The sequence below is a fragment of the Acomys russatus genome, chromosome 1 (assembly GCF_903995435.1).
Source record: "Acomys russatus chromosome 1, mAcoRus1.1, whole genome shotgun sequence".
Classification (NCBI taxonomy): Eukaryota; Metazoa; Chordata; class Mammalia; order Rodentia; family Muridae; genus Acomys; species Acomys russatus.
This window is the reverse complement of record NC_067137.1, coordinates 96,112,132-96,130,416: the sequence shown is the minus strand read 5'-3', so window position 1 is coordinate 96,130,416 and position 18,285 is coordinate 96,112,132. Positions and strand designations below refer to the sequence as shown.

Here is an 18,285-nt window from a genome sequence, read left to right as displayed (position 1 = left end):
AAAGCTGAAATAATTAATTCTGAATAAATGGGAAAAGTAATGAAAATGGTTGATTTCTTACACCTTACACAAATCTACTGAATGGCTCAAAGTCAGCATGCTGTCTTAATAAATTAACGTGTGGGTGACTGAGCACCAAAAGCACACAGGGTTCCTATCTGGATGGAGGGACAGACACTTTGATGCCAAGACTTAGGTAGAAAAAGAAGTGACATGACAGAATTGTATTCCACCTTTCTACAAGCAAGGGCCCTAATTTCATGCTGACTGAAACTCTAAGTACCCTGTGCTTTCAGCTAACTCAGCCATGCTCAACCACAGGGACTTAGGTGTGTATGAGCCACCTTTTCTCTTCACTGTAAGCTTATTTGAAAAATAAGACCCACCAACTTCGTTCTCAGAATAAGTGTTGAGAGCAGTTCTTAGATCAGGACAGTAGGAAATGGGATGACAGAAAGAGATGCTGAAGGGGATTCAGGGCTTTTCCTGACAAGATTTACTTTTTTAAAAAAAATTTTTTCAGAAGACAGCACAAAATCTGGGCATGGTGGTGCATGCCTGCAATCCCAGCAGAGGCAGGCAGATCACTGCGAGTTCAAGGCCAGCCTGGTCTACAAAGTGACTCCAGGATAGCCAAGGATACAAAGAGAAACCGTGTCTCAAAAACCCAAAAGAAACAAAAACAAAAAAGATAGTACAATAACAACAAAACCCCACCCCACATTACTTTAAAAACAGCATTTGCAGGCCTAGAGCGATGGCGTGGTGGTTAAGGGGACTGGCTGCTCTTGCAGAAGACCTAGACTTGATGCCCCAATTGCCCATTTAGCAGCTCCCCTCCACTGGTCACCCCAGGCCAGGGCATCAGGTGCCCTCTTGAAGCCTCCCCAGGCCCTGCACACATATGTTGCACAGACATACTTGCTAGCAAAACACCCATACGCATAAAATTAATAGGTTTTAAAAAACAAAACAAAACTGTTTACACGATGGCTAGGGTTAGGCAACAGATGCGAAATGAGATACGTGGCTTTTATTTACATCACATCCATCACTTTCCAAGCTTTACGTGTTTGGTTTGTCTGTAATATGGCTGAAGGCCTAGATCATCAACTTCCTTATATATGTACTCAGGAATAACTCACTTTCAAGAAGTATGTTTTAAGAAAAATGTGAATTTCATAGTGTTTAAAAATTTAAGCACTTTAAGTAAAAACATAGAAGATATGAAAATACTTCTTTTAGCAAATGGAATTAAGTGCACTGAATTGTAGTACACTGATGTCCATAGGGTCTACTGTGCACAGACAAGCTCAGAGGGGTCTGCCCTCTCCTGCCCTGTCCCTTGAAATTTGCTCCTGGACAATTCTGATAGCACCTGGTTACTGTGATAATTTTGGAGTTACCCTCAGAGCCAATCTAGTCAATAACAGAGATCGAAATACTTAGACTAAATGTCAATTAAATAAATATGTTTAAATGATAAAGAATCACTCCCAGTATATAAGCCAAGAACCCAGAGAGAGAGAGAGAGAGAGAGAGAGAGAGAGAGAGAGAGAGAGAGAGAGAGAGAGAGAGAGAGAGACTGACCCTCCTCTTGCTCCATTCCATCAGACTGGGCCTTGGAACGATCTGCCCACGGCCTGTGAGTACTTGGGACAGTCACTTCTTTCACAGTATGAATTGGGATCAGTATTTCTCCTACTATGGATTGTGGTGGCATTTGCCAAAGGCTGGAGGTTAAGGGTTAGGAGATGGCCAGCTGATAAAGTGCAGCTACATATTAACAAAGACCTGAGTTTGGATCCTAACATACACACAAGGGCTCGACACAACAGAGGTAGAGACGAGAGAATTCCTAGAGTTCAATGGAGGGTCAGTGAGACAGCTCAACGGATAAAGGAGCTGGCTGCCAAGCCTGATGACCTGATTTGATCCCCAGGACCCACGTGGTGAAAGGAACAAACCATCGTCCACAGCTTGCCCTCTGACCTCAACATGAATGCCATGGCACAGGTGCCTCCCCGCCCTACCCCCAAAAGACAAATAAAAGCAAAATATAAAAATTTAAAAATAAGGTGGAGAGCAGCTGAGGAAGACAGTCAATGGTGACTTCTGGCCTCCATGTTCAAGCTTGTGGACACACACACATGCACACACATATACTCAAAGATGGGGTAACAGGAATAATTATTAATAAACAATACACCTTTAAAATGCATTCCTTCATAAATAGCCACTAAACTCTTCTGTGAAGGTGAATGGTGAAGATTAACAATTAATGAAAAGAGAACTCTTTCTGTCCCCATGCAAATACAACATTTCTACTTTATTTTTGCTGCAGAGAAGGAAGGATCAGGTGAGCTACCTCAACTGCAGGTTACTTAGGAAACCAGGCAGATTACTGTGTCCCAGGGGCAGGAATGTACTTTTAGGGGGAAAAATACTTTGAGAGAAATACATGCATGTTTAATAGAACCAGTGCTGGGAAAAAATAACTCAAGTGACTGCCTCTGGTTTAGAACAAAGATACCGAAAGTCACTCGGAGGGAGCAAAAGCAGTCTTTGTCTGCCAATGGCAAGCTAACGTAAGGAACAGTTCACCTTCAAAACTGCTTGTTTTTAAAAGCTATGAAAAAAAAGTTCATTTTCGGTGTAAAAATAAAAAAGAGGTATTTATTTGATATATTTTCTCCTTATATAACAGCCAAGGGGGAAAAATTAATGTTAGTAAGGACCAAAGGTCATACATATCATATATTCTAATTATTCTTCTTAATTTCAAGTCCATTCACCTCAGTTCTTTTCAACAAAAACTTACAAAGGTTTGTGCTGGGTAGACCCTATGCTGGGGGCCCAGGTGACTGTGCCACGACCCTGTCTTCAGGAGCTCATGGCTTGGTGGGAAGCAGAGTCCTAGTCAAGGAACAAGCCAAGCCCTGGTGAAATGAGGAGAGCAGGAGTGCATCTGGAGAAGCAGAGAGAAGCCTCCCTCACCTGTGAGTTACCTTCAGGGTTCCGGGCACTTATTAAACACCCAGTGGGAGAAAGATCTTCCTTCATCTGCCTGCACAGGGGAAAATGAAGGCCTGTGACACAAAGAGGAGAGACCCTCCTCACAGCTCCACAAAGGACAAGTGCTGAACCAGCAAGAAGAAACCCTGACCACTCCTTGATTGCCCTCCCCCCACCCCCTTAAGCCCAACCCTCAGCAGTCTGCGGCCCAGGACACAGCATTTAAAACTGCCTTTAGACTCTTCCCTTGGTGAGGCCAAGGCAGATGTCACCCACAGGAGTAGAATCACCTGACATCTGTTGGGAAGACGTGTATTACAATGGAAGGACAAACAAACAGAAAGTGCTTTTATTACTCTACACAGTCAATAAGATGGCAGCCATCCAAAAGTACCTGTAAACAAGCCCCCTCCCCAAGACAAGCAGAAGATTCAAGAACTATACAGCAGGAGGTTCCAAGAGGCATGGGCAACCTATGGATATATACAGACACCATTACAGCAAACCCTTCCCCATAGGCTGAAACCTATGCCCTAAAGATTTGAGTCGAGGCTGCTGCATGTCACAGCATCCCAGACAGACAGAGGACTAACAAAAGGTTCCTTCCCCAAGCCCTGGGGTAAAACCTGAGGCTGTTTATTATGGCTCCAAAGGTCAAAATTAATAGGATGAATTGAGTCTTCTTCTTGCTCTTTGAAACTCCTTGTCAAGTGGCATAGCCAGCTGGGCACACAACTCTGATATGCAGATCATAACGCTCGTGAACAGATAAAATGAATTACAATGAGCTAGGCCCATCATATTTCAACTCTCTAATGGGCAGGAAGGTCTCTGTCTTTCTACCCAAGCACTGTCCAAATGCCTCTTCTTAGAGTAGATTTGAGGCCATTTAAAGCTCTCAAGAATCTGCACAGCATCTTATTAGCAAGTAAGTCTGGAGCCAGCTCAAGGTCTTAAAATTGAAATCATCCTAAGGACAGGATAGGGAAGTAACTAAAAAATACTGTGTTGGTTGCCAGGCTGCGTAATTTATATACATCACTTCAGTTTGATTCCCACTGGTCAGGTAAGCAAAGTTTTCTACTTTAAATATATGGGAACCGAGGAACAAGGAGGTTCAGTGTTTGTCTGGGTAAACCAAGATTCTCACCCGAGTCTGTGGTACATTAGCACCCATGCTCCTAACCTCAAGTTTCTGTCCAACATTTCATGAGCAACGATGACGACAGGAGATGCTATGAGGCTTTTTGTTCTCTCACTGAAATTCATGTCTATTATATGAATACATGCCTGGGACTCTGCCAGCCTTACTCAACTCAAAATAAGATTTCACAAATGAAAAAGTTTATTTACAAGAAACTTGGCCTGTGGGGGGGAGGGACAGGGATGATGACATGAGGGGGAAGGCATGAAGGGACACTAGAACAAGTGTTTTCCTATTTCACAGCTTAGAGAATAACTGGAAATGGATGCACTTCCAAATCATCACTCAAAGCAGAGGAAAGGAAATAGGAATCAGAGAAACTAAAACTGCCACAAAAGACTCAACCATGTCAGCCAGTAACATGTACCCGAGAAAGACAGCAACTGGCAGTCTCTCCTTGTTTCTGTAGGTAATACTGCTAAGGTTTTCTTCACAGTCAATCTCATCTGGGGAAAGCTGCCTACAACTCTGGTTGCATTGTGAATCTGCCTACAAAATAGCACTGCCTCTAGCAGAACCCAACCACCCCATCTGCTGTTTGAGCAACAGTAATTCTTAGCACTACACATTGCTACTTCAACAACAAAATGCCAATGTTAGCAAACAAAACTAAATTAAAACAGCTGTATGGATTTTACCCAGAATGCACCAAGTGTTCATGCACCCCCACCCCCAACAAAATGCTGCCTGCTTTCAGGCATCAACTATGTGCTGCGCACGGACTCTTCTTCACCTGAGCAGCTTCTCTTGAGCTACAGGAATCCCAGTGGTCTGCCTCCAGGAAGAATGGTGCTCATAACAGTAAAGCATGGAACTTGCACCAGTTACAAAATAGGTGCCGCTTTTAAGGACCAGCCATGAAACCATCAGTGCTTAGGGCAACAATTCTTAACCCTGGTTGCTTAGCCAGCACCTCAGAAGCTCTAAGGTCATGTCATGCCTAGGCTTTGCCCCAGACCAACAACATATGATCTGTGAAGGTCAGACTTGACATGGATGGTGGTTGCTGTTGTTTTTAGTTTGTGTGCATGTGTGTGTTCACATATGCGATTTTGTGTGTACATTTGCATACAGGTGCATATATGTGAATGTGGAGACTACAAGTTGGTATTAGGGTTTTCCTCAGCCGTTTTCCAACCTGGGGCTCACTGATTTGGCTAGAACGGCTGGCCAGCAAACCCCAGGGATCCTCTTGTCTCTGCTTGCTCAGGGCCAAAAGTACAGATACATACTGTGGTGCCCCACTTTTTTAAAAAAATGGGTGCTAGGCATCGAACTCAGGTCCCAGTGCTTGTACAAGTCCTTACCAAGTAAGACGTCTCCCGCCAGTGAATGCATTTTTTAAGGCTTCTCAGATGACTCCCAAGTAGAGTCAGTGCTGAAAACTATCACCAAACTTAAGTATTTTTAGAGTGAACCTCCAAATTTATTGAATGATACAATGACCACAGAAGTCTCCTTCCCACCCCCTACACCTAGCAAATGAATCATCCAATTAGTGTTACCTTAAACTAGAGCTCATTATTTATTTGATTATAGTGAAATGCTACACTATAGTACTTGAGGCCACTCACCACATCCCAGTGGCCTCAGCTTATTCTGAGATCCCCAGCTGTATGTGGCTTTTGAGGCAGCCATGTTCAGATGCTGAAGTCGAGCAGAGTGCAAGCGGCAAGTGTCCAGCAAGGAGGTAGCTCAGCTCAGATCCCTGACAGGAGGGAACCTTCAGAGCCCAGGCATGATTATCAGACTCTTTGTGCTCTTAAAGGAGAGTAATTATAGGCATGTGAAAAAAGGGAAGCACTCCCGGAGGAACTCCTCCTCACATGCTTCCCAGGAGGCACGAGGGCCATTAAAAATTCCATGATGAAGAGGAAAAACAGCCTGGGAACAGCCAGGAGGCAATACAGCAAATTAATACAGCAGCCCTCCTCAGGGAAAGCTGCGATAAAACAGGAAACACTTCTCTCTTTGCAAAATAAAATTATACCACTAATGATAACACAGTCACCACACACGCGCACAAATCGTTCTAATGATGGGTGTAAAATTCCCAGTGCTGCCCAGATGCTTTGAAAGAAATTTCTTCCTACTACAAATAAAATGGGACAAGGAAAAGATAAAATCTCCATTCGAAACACTTTTTAATGCAGTCATTCAGCTGCCTCTGCTCCTCCACACCCTGTCCTTGATGCAAGGCTTTTACTAAACAGTCCACTTGTCCTACAACTCACTGCATGGTTCCAATCCCATCTTACAAGCCCCCCAAACTAGAGTTAGACAGGCCCCACTCCAATGACACCTTGCTGGAGGGGACCCTACACTAGAGGTGCTGAGTGATGTCCCCGTGAACTCGGTGTTTCTCATTCCTGTTTTCTGAAACCTGCACTGAGGCCATCTGCTCGGATCCTTCCACAGAGCATCCTCCTCCAAACCTTCGTGTGCCCTTCACTAAGTTGGGGACTGTGAGGGAGCAGCAGACATTATACATACAACACACAGGAGGCACACACACGCAAGTTTAGGCCAAACACACATATAATTTAAAACAAAGACAAAGCATAAGCGGCTCTATTCTCTCTCCTTTTGCTTCTAGCAAGAGCTCAGAGCAACAGCAGCACTCCCCTTGGCTGTGCGCACTAGAAGCGTGGCTGAGCCTCCTTGATGTCCCCAGAGCCAGCCACACACATCACCAGTCAAGAGAGCAACAGGATGACAGTTAACAGGATGCACAAACAGTCATGAACCTAGTACTGGGTCCTGGCCATAGGTGAACCTTCTAATGGAAGAAGAGGAAGTGCCAATGGGCAGTGGGCATGGAGGAAGGAGAGGGAAGCAATCCACTGTGTGCTGGACTTATGTGGCGCTGCTCATCTGGTCTTCCCAAATAACATACACAGCCACTACTCTAGTCTCAAGATAGAATACAGAGGCCTGCTCTGCTATGGACTGAAATCTAGAAACTTCCCATAGGCCTGCCTCAGGAGCCCCATCTCTGCATGTCACTGCTGTCAGGGTCCAAACCTGAATTCTTCAGGAGCGTTTCATTTCTAGACAAAAAGCCTGGCACATAGCTAATGCTAAATGAATGAACGAACAAGCAGCATGACGCTGATGTAAGGCCTACAGCGGGGGCTTCTATCACTCCATAATCTCACATTCTTAGCAACGCTATTTTAATAACCTCCCTTCTCCAAAGACTTTCTTCAACAAAATACTTCTCAGCAGAAAGGTCTAGCTGTAGGTTATGAAACACGGCTCATTGTCCAAACTCTATGGAACTGGGTCCAAAGAATAATAACTTCTTTGTGTACCCTATAGCATAAGTCTATGAGCACATCTACTTAAGAGCTGACTAATAAAAAACCATCAGAAGTCCAGCAGAGTGGCACACCCTTTCAATCCCAACATTAAGAGGCAGAGGCAGAGGCAGGTGGATCTCTGTAAATTCAAGGCCAGCCTGGTTTATATCGTTGCAGGACAGCCAGGGTTACATAGTAAGGGTGAGAACCTGTTTCAAGAAACAAAACAAAACAAATCAACCAACCAAAACCAAAACAACAACAAAAGCATCAGAACCTTGGAAAAGAAATTCTTTATGCTACAAAAAACCAACAAGAGTTCTTTGGTCTAGACTGTTAGGTGTTCTACATACAATAACACTGCCAAGAAATGTTATCATCAACCAGGCACTGTGGGGCACGCCTATAAGCCCAGCACTCAGGTAGGCAGAGGCAGGCAGATCTCTGTGAGTTTGAAGCCAGCCTGGTTTACAAAGCAAGTATAGGACAGCTAAGGCTACACAGAGAAACTCTTAAAAAACCAAAAACCAAAAAAGAAATGCTATCATCAAACTCTGTGTCACCTGAATTAAGAGAACCCATAAAGAGAGATGTGACAAATATATACAAAATGTCTAATAAGTGCCAGCCCCCCCTGCTGGGATTTATCAGGGACTAAAACAAGGTCTTTGCATCCTACTGAAAAAGACAATGGGGCAGGGGTGGAGTCTTAAACAAATCAACACACATACTCATTACAAACAATGGTAAGAACTATGGTGGAAACAAATAAGTAACCAGATGGTGTTGAGGTGGCCGCTTAAGTATCCAGGGGCTCAAAGAGCTTCCTAGGCAAAGGGAATAGGAGCAAAGGTCCAAGGCAGGAAGGGTTGCCATTCTATAGAAGACAATGGAGCACCCTGGTACTGCTAGATCTTTCCGCTCAGAGCAGGGCAGGACTGTAAGAAAGGAAGCTGGCCATGTTGGCAGAAATCAGATTATGCAGGGTTTTGCAGGTTATGGCAAGAGACATTAATAATGTTCTTTGAAGATGAGCTTTTAGCAGCAGAAATCATGTGAAATATGAGCCAGAAGACATAGGCGACAGTTGAGACTGATTCACACACAAGCCAAGTGATCATAGGAAAGTCCTTAGCCCTCAGCCTGCTTCTGCATCTGTGAACACCAACTTACAAACTGGATCCTGTGCACAAATACCGTATAATGTCAAGTGTTATGAAAAGGGATACAACACTCTCCAAAAGAAAGCCGTAGCCCCTGGAAGCCAATTACCTGGCAGAGCAGTGTGCAGGTGAAGACCTTCGATGAGAAGCATCAGCAAGAACATCCAGGGAGTAAAGAGGAGAGAGAGGATTAAACTGTGGGGATAAATGAGATTATTTTAGTAAGGCTTAAATGAAACAGACCTGATTCCAAAGAGCAGCCTACATGCTCTCTTTAACAACATCCAACCCTTCTGCCATGAACATCGATATCATTCAGTAAAGATGCATGTCTAACCTTCTGTCCACAACGTCCCAGCACATAGCAAACAAAACTATTCCTGTTAAATGGCCAACACACTACTTCTCAATGGACAGGCCAGTAACTTACCAGGAACCTAGCGATCGTCTACCATGTATCAGGCCTTTCCCAAGAGGGCTAGCATGAAATTATCTTTTCAGGGACAACTGCACTGCACATCTAGTGCACAGTATAAGTATAATGTAAAGAATTAGAACACCTAACTGAAAGTACCACAGAGCTGCTGTGCATCCAGAAGTTGATCACCTCTGAACATTGCTGGCTTCCTCTCTAGGATGTTACTAGCAGCTTCCCTATCTTTTGTTGCTGTTGTTGTTTTTGTTTTTGTTTGTTTTTTCGAGACAGGGTTCCTCTGTGTAGCCTTGGCTGTCCTAGACTTACTTTGTAGACCAGGCTGGCCTCGAACACACAGTGATCCACCTGCCTCAGCCTCCTGAGTGCTGGGATTAAAGGCGTGCGCCACCACGTCCGGCTCAGCTTCCCTATCTTACTATACTAGGGCTCCTGGCAGGACTAACTCAAGTTCTGCTTTTCAGGTCATAAAGTAATTTCAGTTTCTCACCTATTGACCTTAAAAGGTGACTGAAAGGGGGTGAGAGTGCAGTGCACATGGTAACACAGCATGCTCAGCACCAAAACTACAAAACCAAAGAGGAGGCTAAGGACCACCTGGGGTACTATGGACAGCACTGCACTTTGCTTATGCTATGGCCTTCTTTTCACTTTTCCCACAAGAAACAGTCCTGAAATAACTCAAGTGGTAACTTGAAACATACTTAAAAAGAACATAAACTCAGCTGTAGACACAGCTCTGCAACTTTAAGAAAATGGCTGACGCTCATGGTGCACGCTCCTCACTTATACATAACAGTTGTGGAGCAAGTGATGGCTACAAGTCCCCTTCTGCCTTTGCATGTTCTGAAGCAAACATGATCCACACTCTAGCTTTACAGTCCCCTGAAATTCTTGTCAGCCACATTCATGGCCCTTTCTGTATCTGCCTACCACCTGCACCACTGTTTATTTAGAACTTTTCTTTACACCAATTACTTAAACTCAGCTTTGTCCTGTTTCCACAAAGTAAATTTGACAGTAATTATATTTTCCTTATGTATATTATAATATATAACCTAAAATACTTGACCTAAAACCATCTCATAAATACACACTGGTTTCATCTTCCATTGCTCTAGTTAATCGTGAACCAGCAACTTCACAGAGAACTTCCAGGTGTGAACTGGGTAACATAATAAGCTATGAATAGTTCCCAAAATGGCCAACCAGCCCACTAAGGAGCAAGACGAAGCCTGAGAAGCCTTGCCCGCCAGTCTCATCAACTTCACTAAGGTGAGGAACCCCACCTCTGAGCTGAAAATGTTTCAACATCGATAAACATAAGTACCAACCACTACACAGAGTTACTTTTAAATCATAGATCCTCAAAGGTCTGAATATACCAAGGCCCCCTAAGGGGGAGCCAGGGGAGAAGACTAAGAAGAAACAGCTCTAAGGCCTTGGCCACTTCCCCCAAAAGGGGCTCAGAGTGTCACAGTACAGGATTGGCGTGGCAAACTAAACCAGAGAGGAGGAGAATCACTCTTCACTTTAAATCAAAGTTCAAACCTATAACAAGGGGCTCAAAGGTTAAGAGCACATATTGCTCTCCCAGGGGCCCAAGCTCTGTTCTCAGCACTCATGTTGGGCAGCTCACAACTGCCTGTAACTCCAGCTCCAGCGGACCCAACGCTCTCTGGCCTCTGCAGGCACCTGTGCTCATATGCACATATATATACACACAGACACATAAGTAAAAATAAACCTTGGAAAAAGAAACTAATAAAACCAGGCCTCCTTGAAATGCATTACTAATAAGAAACTGACAACTGCAGCTGAACCTAAGAAGGAAACTGGCCACAGTTCTTACAGATGCACATTGTACAGTCTAGGAACACAATTCTCAAAACCATCAGAGTAATGGCACAGGGAAAATCTTACTCACCTCATTTGCACAAGCAGAAATGTGAGGAAAATCAGAAGCCAATGCTTTATTCTTTCTAAAGGAAAGGAAATTGAATGATAAAATAAAGATGACCCCCCAAAAAGTGATCTTACCTGATTTCGTTCTCTTTTCCCAGCTGATGGTAACCAGAAACTAAAGAGAGAATAACAGGAAAGAAAACGATAAAAGAAGTGAAAGGAAAAATAGGAGGAAGACAAAAGGCGGGTCACTGAAGTGAAGACAAAGAAGGAACTGGGGAGGTGCAGCTGAAGGAGACGGCCAGCTATGTGTGAACAACAGTCTTACTGAAGTACCCCTCAGCGGGACAGCGAGCAATGGAAGGTAGACAGAACTAGATGGGGGTGGGGGGTGGGGTGGGGGGTAGGAGGGGTGGGGGGGAAGGGCCTAGCACTTGGGAGGCAGAGGCAGGCAGATTTCTAAGTTCGACGCCAATCTGGTCTACAGAGTGAGTCCAGGACAGCCAAGGCTATACAGAGAAACCCTGTCTCAAAACACCAAAAAAAAAAAAAAAAAAAGCACCACTAATCTTTAAGCGCTCCTCCCTCAGCCCTGCAGTCTAACAGTCTAATATATAGGCTGCTTCCTAGATATCTCTGCCTCCCTCTCCTCTAGGGACCAGACTAGGATAGCCTGGGCACTTACTCTTTTTGCCGGGGGTCACTCATGACATGGCTTATCCTCTCAGTTCCCAGACTGCTTATGCTGGTCTCCTAAAAGGACAAGAGCAAGAGCGTCATCTATGCATAAAAGCAAATATATACAATGAAAGCTGTCACCAAGCTCCAATTTTCCCTAACTATGCCAGCCAAGGAACCTCAAGGTTGTGTCAACCTTAAAAACCAACAGCAACTATTATTTTATGCAAGTCAATCTTAGAAGTATTATATATCATCTAGCTATTCTCTGCTAATCTGAAAATTCTTTAAGAAGCCATTATAAATACTGTTTATTGAACTTGGGGTTTCTTCTATTTTAAATTTAGTCTTGTGTAAATGTGTGGGCAGGTACAAGCGTATGGGCATGTGTAAGTGTGCATATGTATGGAAGCCAGAGGACCCCCTCAGGTGTCGTTCCTCAGGCACTGTCTACATCTAGTCAATGCCTAACAAATAGGTGAGGCTGTCTAGGCTGTGTGGACTGGGAGCGTCCGCTGTCTTCCTCTCTCCACCTCCCCAGTGCAGGGATGCCACTGCACCTGAGGGGTTCCCCTGCCGCCACACACATGGGTTTTGGGGAATATACTCAAGTCTTCCCAAAGCACTTTACCAGCTTGAGCTTTCTCTCCAGACCTAAGTTTATTTTTTAATTGACACGTGAGTAAAATATAAAACTAATACCAGGTGATGTTTCCACATGTGTGTACACTGTTTACTGTTTACGTGGGTATGCTGTACTAAAGTACAAAGAAGTTAAAACCAAAACAAACCAAAACAAAAAAAACTTTATCAGAAGACTCAACACTTGTTTTTTGTTGTTTTGGTTTTTCGAGTCAGGGTCTCTCTGTGTAGCCTTGGCTGTCCTGGACTCACTTTGTAGACCAGGCTGGCCTCGAACTCACAGGGATCTACCTGCCTCTGCCTCCCGAGTGCTGGGTTTAAAGGTATGTGCCACCACCACGCGGCCACTTTTTGGTTTTTTGAGACATGGTTTCACTATGAAGCTAAAGCTGGCCTTGAACTCCTGCGCCAGATTCCCAAGTGCTGAGAAGGGACGGGTACACCCACTCAGCAGCAGGAGCCAGTTTTAGCACACTAAACTCCACGAACTGTTACCACAGGAGACCACTGACCAAGTCCTCACTGATGAAACCTAAGTATCTGTTGACAAAATCCCTATGTGTTAAAGAATGGTGCCACTTACAGACTGACACACAGAGTTCAGTGGGAGAGTGCCTGCCTAGCACGCACAAAGCCCTGAGTTCAATCCCTACTGCCACAAGAGACAAAAACCACTGATGATCACCGTGTTCTATGCCTTGAACACCATTTCAAAGTAAAAGCAGAAGGATGAATAAACTGATCTTAAATTCACAGCTCTCAGGGCTGCAGTGTGAAAGCATACCCATAGCATCACAGCGAGCCAGCAATCTCCACTGGAGAGCGAAGGCACGCCCCCTCCCCTAACGTGAGCACATTTACAGTGATACCTGCCACAGCACCCTGCGCAGAACCAAGAGCTACGCACAAGAGTAAGTGTTAGGGTGAGAGGACACAAGTCACAGGCATGAGCGTCAGCATTACTCAAACACATCTGTATCTTGGCAGATGTTGTTTGTACTCAACTATATGTGTGAATTAGCCTAAAGAGTATGAAACACACATCAGTGGAACCACCAGCTTTTGGAAAATTAATTTGAGGTCAGATTCTAAACAGGGGTGGAGCGAAGTGGAGGGTTCACACAATTATTTTTCATCCCCGTGGCTGTGCCTCCAGGTCAGAGATACAGATGGTGGAGGGGCCATGGGAAAAGGTGGATGAAAAATGAGCTATTTATTACAGCAGAAAAATTATTAACTTAAAATGCCGTAATATTTAAATTTACAGTTTATTACTGTGTAAATTACAAGCAGTACTTTGCGTAATTAGCAGCTCACTGGCAGGGAGCTGTGAATGAAACTCATTATTTATGATTACAGTTTAGAAAGAGAGGAGAGGGACTGGGGAGGGGAGCAGGGGGGCAGAGCGGTGACCTTTGCTAGAAATGACAGATCTCCCTTTAAGGTGATGAAGATGAATTAAACAAGAACATATCACCCTATTCCCCTGAGATCATTAGCCGCATGTCCAGTAAACCTCAGATTCCTCCCAGGCACACTGAAGAGAGCCTTCAAGATGAACTGACTCACTTCCATGGAAGCAGAAGGCTCTTACTTTATATGAGCTCAAAAAGAAAGGCAGCAGATGGCAGGGACATCACTCTGCCTAGTCAACAGAAGGGAAAGTAAAGCCTTCTCCCTGTCCTCTGCTCCGAAGCTTCTGCCTTCCTTAACCCCATCTGCACAGAAGCGCTCCCTGTCAAGGGCAGGTTCCCGAAACAGCACAGGGAGCGAGTGGCCCATGGTCTGTAAATGGAGCGAGCCAAAAGAAACACAGTGTGACTCTTCCAGTGAGGAAATGCCTCTAGTTAGGGACTGGAATTGGAATTTAAAGGTAACCAATAAGAATCTGGTTGGAGAGGTAGCTCAGAAGGTAAAGGCACGTGCTGCCAGGTCTGATAACCTGAGTTCAAACCCAGGGTCCACATGATGGAAGGAGAGAAGAGACTCCTGCAAACCTCCTCTATGGTAAATACACACAAATTAACTTCACCTCTTCTCTTTCCATGCCCTAAACTTCAGAAAACAGCTCTCTGGACAGACTGCAGTATAAGGCTGTAGCCAGATGACTCTGACCCACAACCACACACATGGTTTGGCAAACAGACAGCCTTGTGCCTGGCATTCTACATGCTTGACACACTCTTCCTAGCACCCCTGCCTGGCTAGGGAAGCTTTGCCTTAGCCTATTTCTCAATCTCAAAGCTAGACTACAAATTAGATCAAGCACTAGGTACATACCTATAACACTAGGATTCAGGGAGTTAGGACAATTTCAAGTTGAAGGCCAGTCTGGGATGCAAAACAAGTACCAGGCCAGTTTGGACTTCCTAGAGACACCGCCCCATCCCCACCCCCAAAAACAAATTTAATTTAAAAATAGAGCTGCCCTAGGTTCAAGTCTTTACTCTGCTACTTGGATGCAGGCAATGCCACACACTTCTTACTTCTTTGTACCTAAGTTCTCCTAGGGAGGAACCAATGGGCAAGCACTTAGCCCAGCTGGCCCTGCAAGGACAGAACTGAAGGAACAACAGATGTCCCTGGGAGCCACAGAGGAGCTCCTGGACTTCTGCAAAGCAGGCTTAGTGTCATTTTGTGAGGGGATGGGGAAAGGGGGGCTTGTTCGTCTCTGTTTGTCATTGTCACTTAGTATTCGCCTTTTAAATCAAGTTAGGATAAAGACACATGGCTGAATTCAGGAGCTGTAAAGAAGCCAAAAGGTCTTTAACTTATACAATAATATTACAGAATTAGTCACAAGTGCAGGAGAGAGATCAAGCCAACAGGTTTACACCAGGTAGAAGCTGCAGTGAGTACGTGCTTGGTCAGAACGTCTATGTGGACACAATGCGTTTCTTTCACATTTGTATCCGCTCAAATCCCCAAAATGCTCATTCACTCTTCTTAATCCCCAGAACACATCAGTTGGTTTCATTAACTCCAGAGAGTCCTGTGATGCCTTCAGCTGTCAGTAGAGCACACAAACCCCACAGTCACTACCACCTTCCCACAGCACTGGAGAAACCATGATATCTGTCACCTTCCCAACCAGCCTTCTCCGCCCCTTCCTGAGGCACCGAGCTGCGGCTCCTGGCAACCGACTCAGACGAGCATGGTACCCTGCGGAAAGAAGAAGGCCTCAATTACTCAATGTACAAGATCAGTAAACACAGATGCTGTAGCACCCTGGAGCCCTCACCCCAGCATCCCCACAAGGCTCTCTGACAAAGGCTTACTGTGCCCATATCTTGGTCCTGAGCAGTCTGAGCTCAGGTGTGCCACTCTGAGCACCAAGCATCAACAAATACTAGATAACGGGTGATTGCTACTTCCTGAGAGTCCTAAATTTCTACAGCTAAAGAGATGTGTAGAAAGAGCTATTCATTGTCACACATCTTAGGCAATGGCACTGACATTCCAAAGAGTGAAATGACTTGGTCACAAGCATGGAGCTAACTAAAAGAGAAGCATCATCACATCTCTGCCTCCCATCATGGGCCCTTCCCACCCCATCCTACTACTTTAGAACTGAAGTGAAGCTAAGGACCAGATAAGCATTTGTATCAAAGTACAAAATAATCGGATCACTAAAACTAATACATCCAAAGAAGGATTTTTAAACCATCCTCTTTTTGTTTGTTTAAACCATCCTCTTAAAAATGCCATCCCTTCTTGTATGTGACTGTCCTCACAAAAGCGCGTTCCTTATTGGAGCCAATCTTTCCAGCTTCCATGAATACTCAGAAGTAGCACCTCAGCTTTACAGTAGGATGAGTGAGTGTTGCCAGGCTTCCTAAATGTGGTCCACGCTGGTGATGTGCGGACTGACTTGGGGGGGAGGGCAGGAACTGAGCTTTGAGACTCACCCTCGAACCCTCTGCATCCTGAGCTAACTCCACAGTAGAGAGCAGTGGGTGGCCAGGGCATCTGAGTGCTAGCCAGGCAGGATGAGTCTTCCCAAGACATGAAGCCATAACTTCACCTTCCAGCTTCTCCAAACTCACCTCTCTGAGCTGGCCGGGAAGGCAAAAGGAACATGGGATCTGAGAGCTTATCCAGTCCGGACTCCATTCCTTCTACGTCAGTGCAGTGATCAGGGGCCCACTTGGGCAGAAGGTTATGGACCGTGAATCCGGGGACACATTCTCCTTCATAAAACCAATCACTCTGCTCATCGTCACCTAGAGCAAACAGATCATGTCCTGAGCTATCAGGTTAAAACCTAAATGTCAGGAGGGTTTCTTAATGCTATAGTTGTGATTCTGTCAGATGAGGCAGGTGCAAAAGACCATGTCCAGCCCCTCTTGGTACACAGTAAGATGAAAACTGTGGCATCAACCCAGCTCACATGAAAGCGGGACTGTTTTCACCATTTAAATAGTAAAATCTAAGACACAGCCTTCCAGCCCTCTAGAATCCATGTCGAAAATCGGCAAATATGTTCCTTCTTCCAACTATATAGGGGAACTATAAGCTCCAACTTATCGTGAAGCAACTAATGCCTGGGATTAAGCTAGTAAATGATGTCAGAATCTCAACACAGAACCCGACAAACAAAGCCCAAGGTATTTTCCATTAAAAAAAAAAACCAACAACAACAACAAAAAAAAACCCAAACCCCTGAGCTGGAGAGATGGCTCAACGGTTAAAGGCTAGGCTCATATAAAAAGCAAACTGCTTTCCTTATCATTACCCATGGCATAGAGATACAGAGTTCAAAGCCATAAATGCTCCTCAATTCAAAATTTAGCTGTTGTTGCTAGGGGGTTATATATTTACATTTTATCATGATAGATCAGTAGAGAATATATGCCTACACTTTGTTGTAACCTTGGTATCTCATTGATGGGGCAGAAAATAATTTTGAACTAGAAATCCAAGCTACCACAAAACAAAACACCAAAACAAGCAATAAACAAAACAAGCAATAAAACTCCTAAGGCTCTTCAAGAAGCTATGTGATTTGCCTGAGGCCATGTTGTTCATTAATGGTAACGGCCCAGCTAACCCATCTATTGAACCTCTTGGCTCACACTTAGCTACAGTAGCAGCACCTCAGTTTCCACTAGAGCGTATCCCTGCCAACAAGCCAGGCAAGAAAGAGGCAGCTCATGTCTATGACCTCATCCCCTCTCCCAACTACAACAGTAAAGTAAACTATTCCAACAGCATCTGCAGTTCATCCTCTTAACATATACCAGGTCCCACCCAGCCACTAGCACCCGGGACAATAGTGACTCTTAAAGTTAATGTGGACTTCGCCAAGAGGGGCAGTGAGCCTGCGTGCTACAAGTAGGAGCTAGTACTACCACGCACTGCAGAACTTGCTCTTTGGTGAATATTGGTGTCTCACTAGAAACACATGCTGCAAACAGCTGCCTCAAAGACAAGGGCTGCCAAGCTTCAGCAAGCATCGGGAGCACCAGAAGGATGTGAGGGAATGGTGACAGCCGGGAAGAAAGGTGCATGCCAGGGTATGCAGCCCGCTGGGCCACATCTATCAGAGGCTCTGCTCTGAGCCAAATACTAGCCAGGTCCCTCATGAAGCTGAGCAGGTCTGGGGAGCACTGAGACCACTACTCAACATGCACCTCACCAGCCAGTGACACAGGTGGCAAACATGGTAAATATGGCTAGTTTCTACGCACTTTGACAGGCTCACTCCACTCTCACCCAGAAGCATTTCTCAGGACATGCACTGCAACAGGTAAACCCATCACATCGTGTTTTCCGACAGTGAATTTAGAATGGGAACGTTGGTTCTTACAATTCACCCAGGATCCAATGATAAACATTTTTTAAAAGGACTTGTAACTGGACACAATGGCACACTCCTTTAATCCCAGCACCTGGGAGGCAGAAGCAGGAAGATCTCTGAGTTGGAGGACAGTCTGGTCTACA

General features: G+C 44.8%; 1 protein-coding gene across 1 annotated transcript in view; it reads right to left on the bottom strand.

Moving 5' to 3' along the window:
• Positions 1-18,285, bottom strand: part of Gpatch2l (G-patch domain containing 2 like) — a 46,604-nt gene that overhangs the window by 9,573 nt on the left and 18,746 nt on the right. Inside the window, exons 4-8 of the mRNA XM_051149607.1 lie at positions 16,389-16,565; positions 15,425-15,504; positions 11,708-11,775; positions 11,158-11,197; positions 8,794-8,879 (exon numbers count right to left, since the gene is read on the bottom strand). Of these exons, the coding sequence (XP_051005564.1) occupies positions 8,794-8,879; positions 11,158-11,197; positions 11,708-11,775; positions 15,425-15,504; positions 16,389-16,565 (451 nt within the window). The remainder of the gene's footprint in view (positions 1-8,793; positions 8,880-11,157; positions 11,198-11,707; positions 11,776-15,424; positions 15,505-16,388; positions 16,566-18,285) is intronic.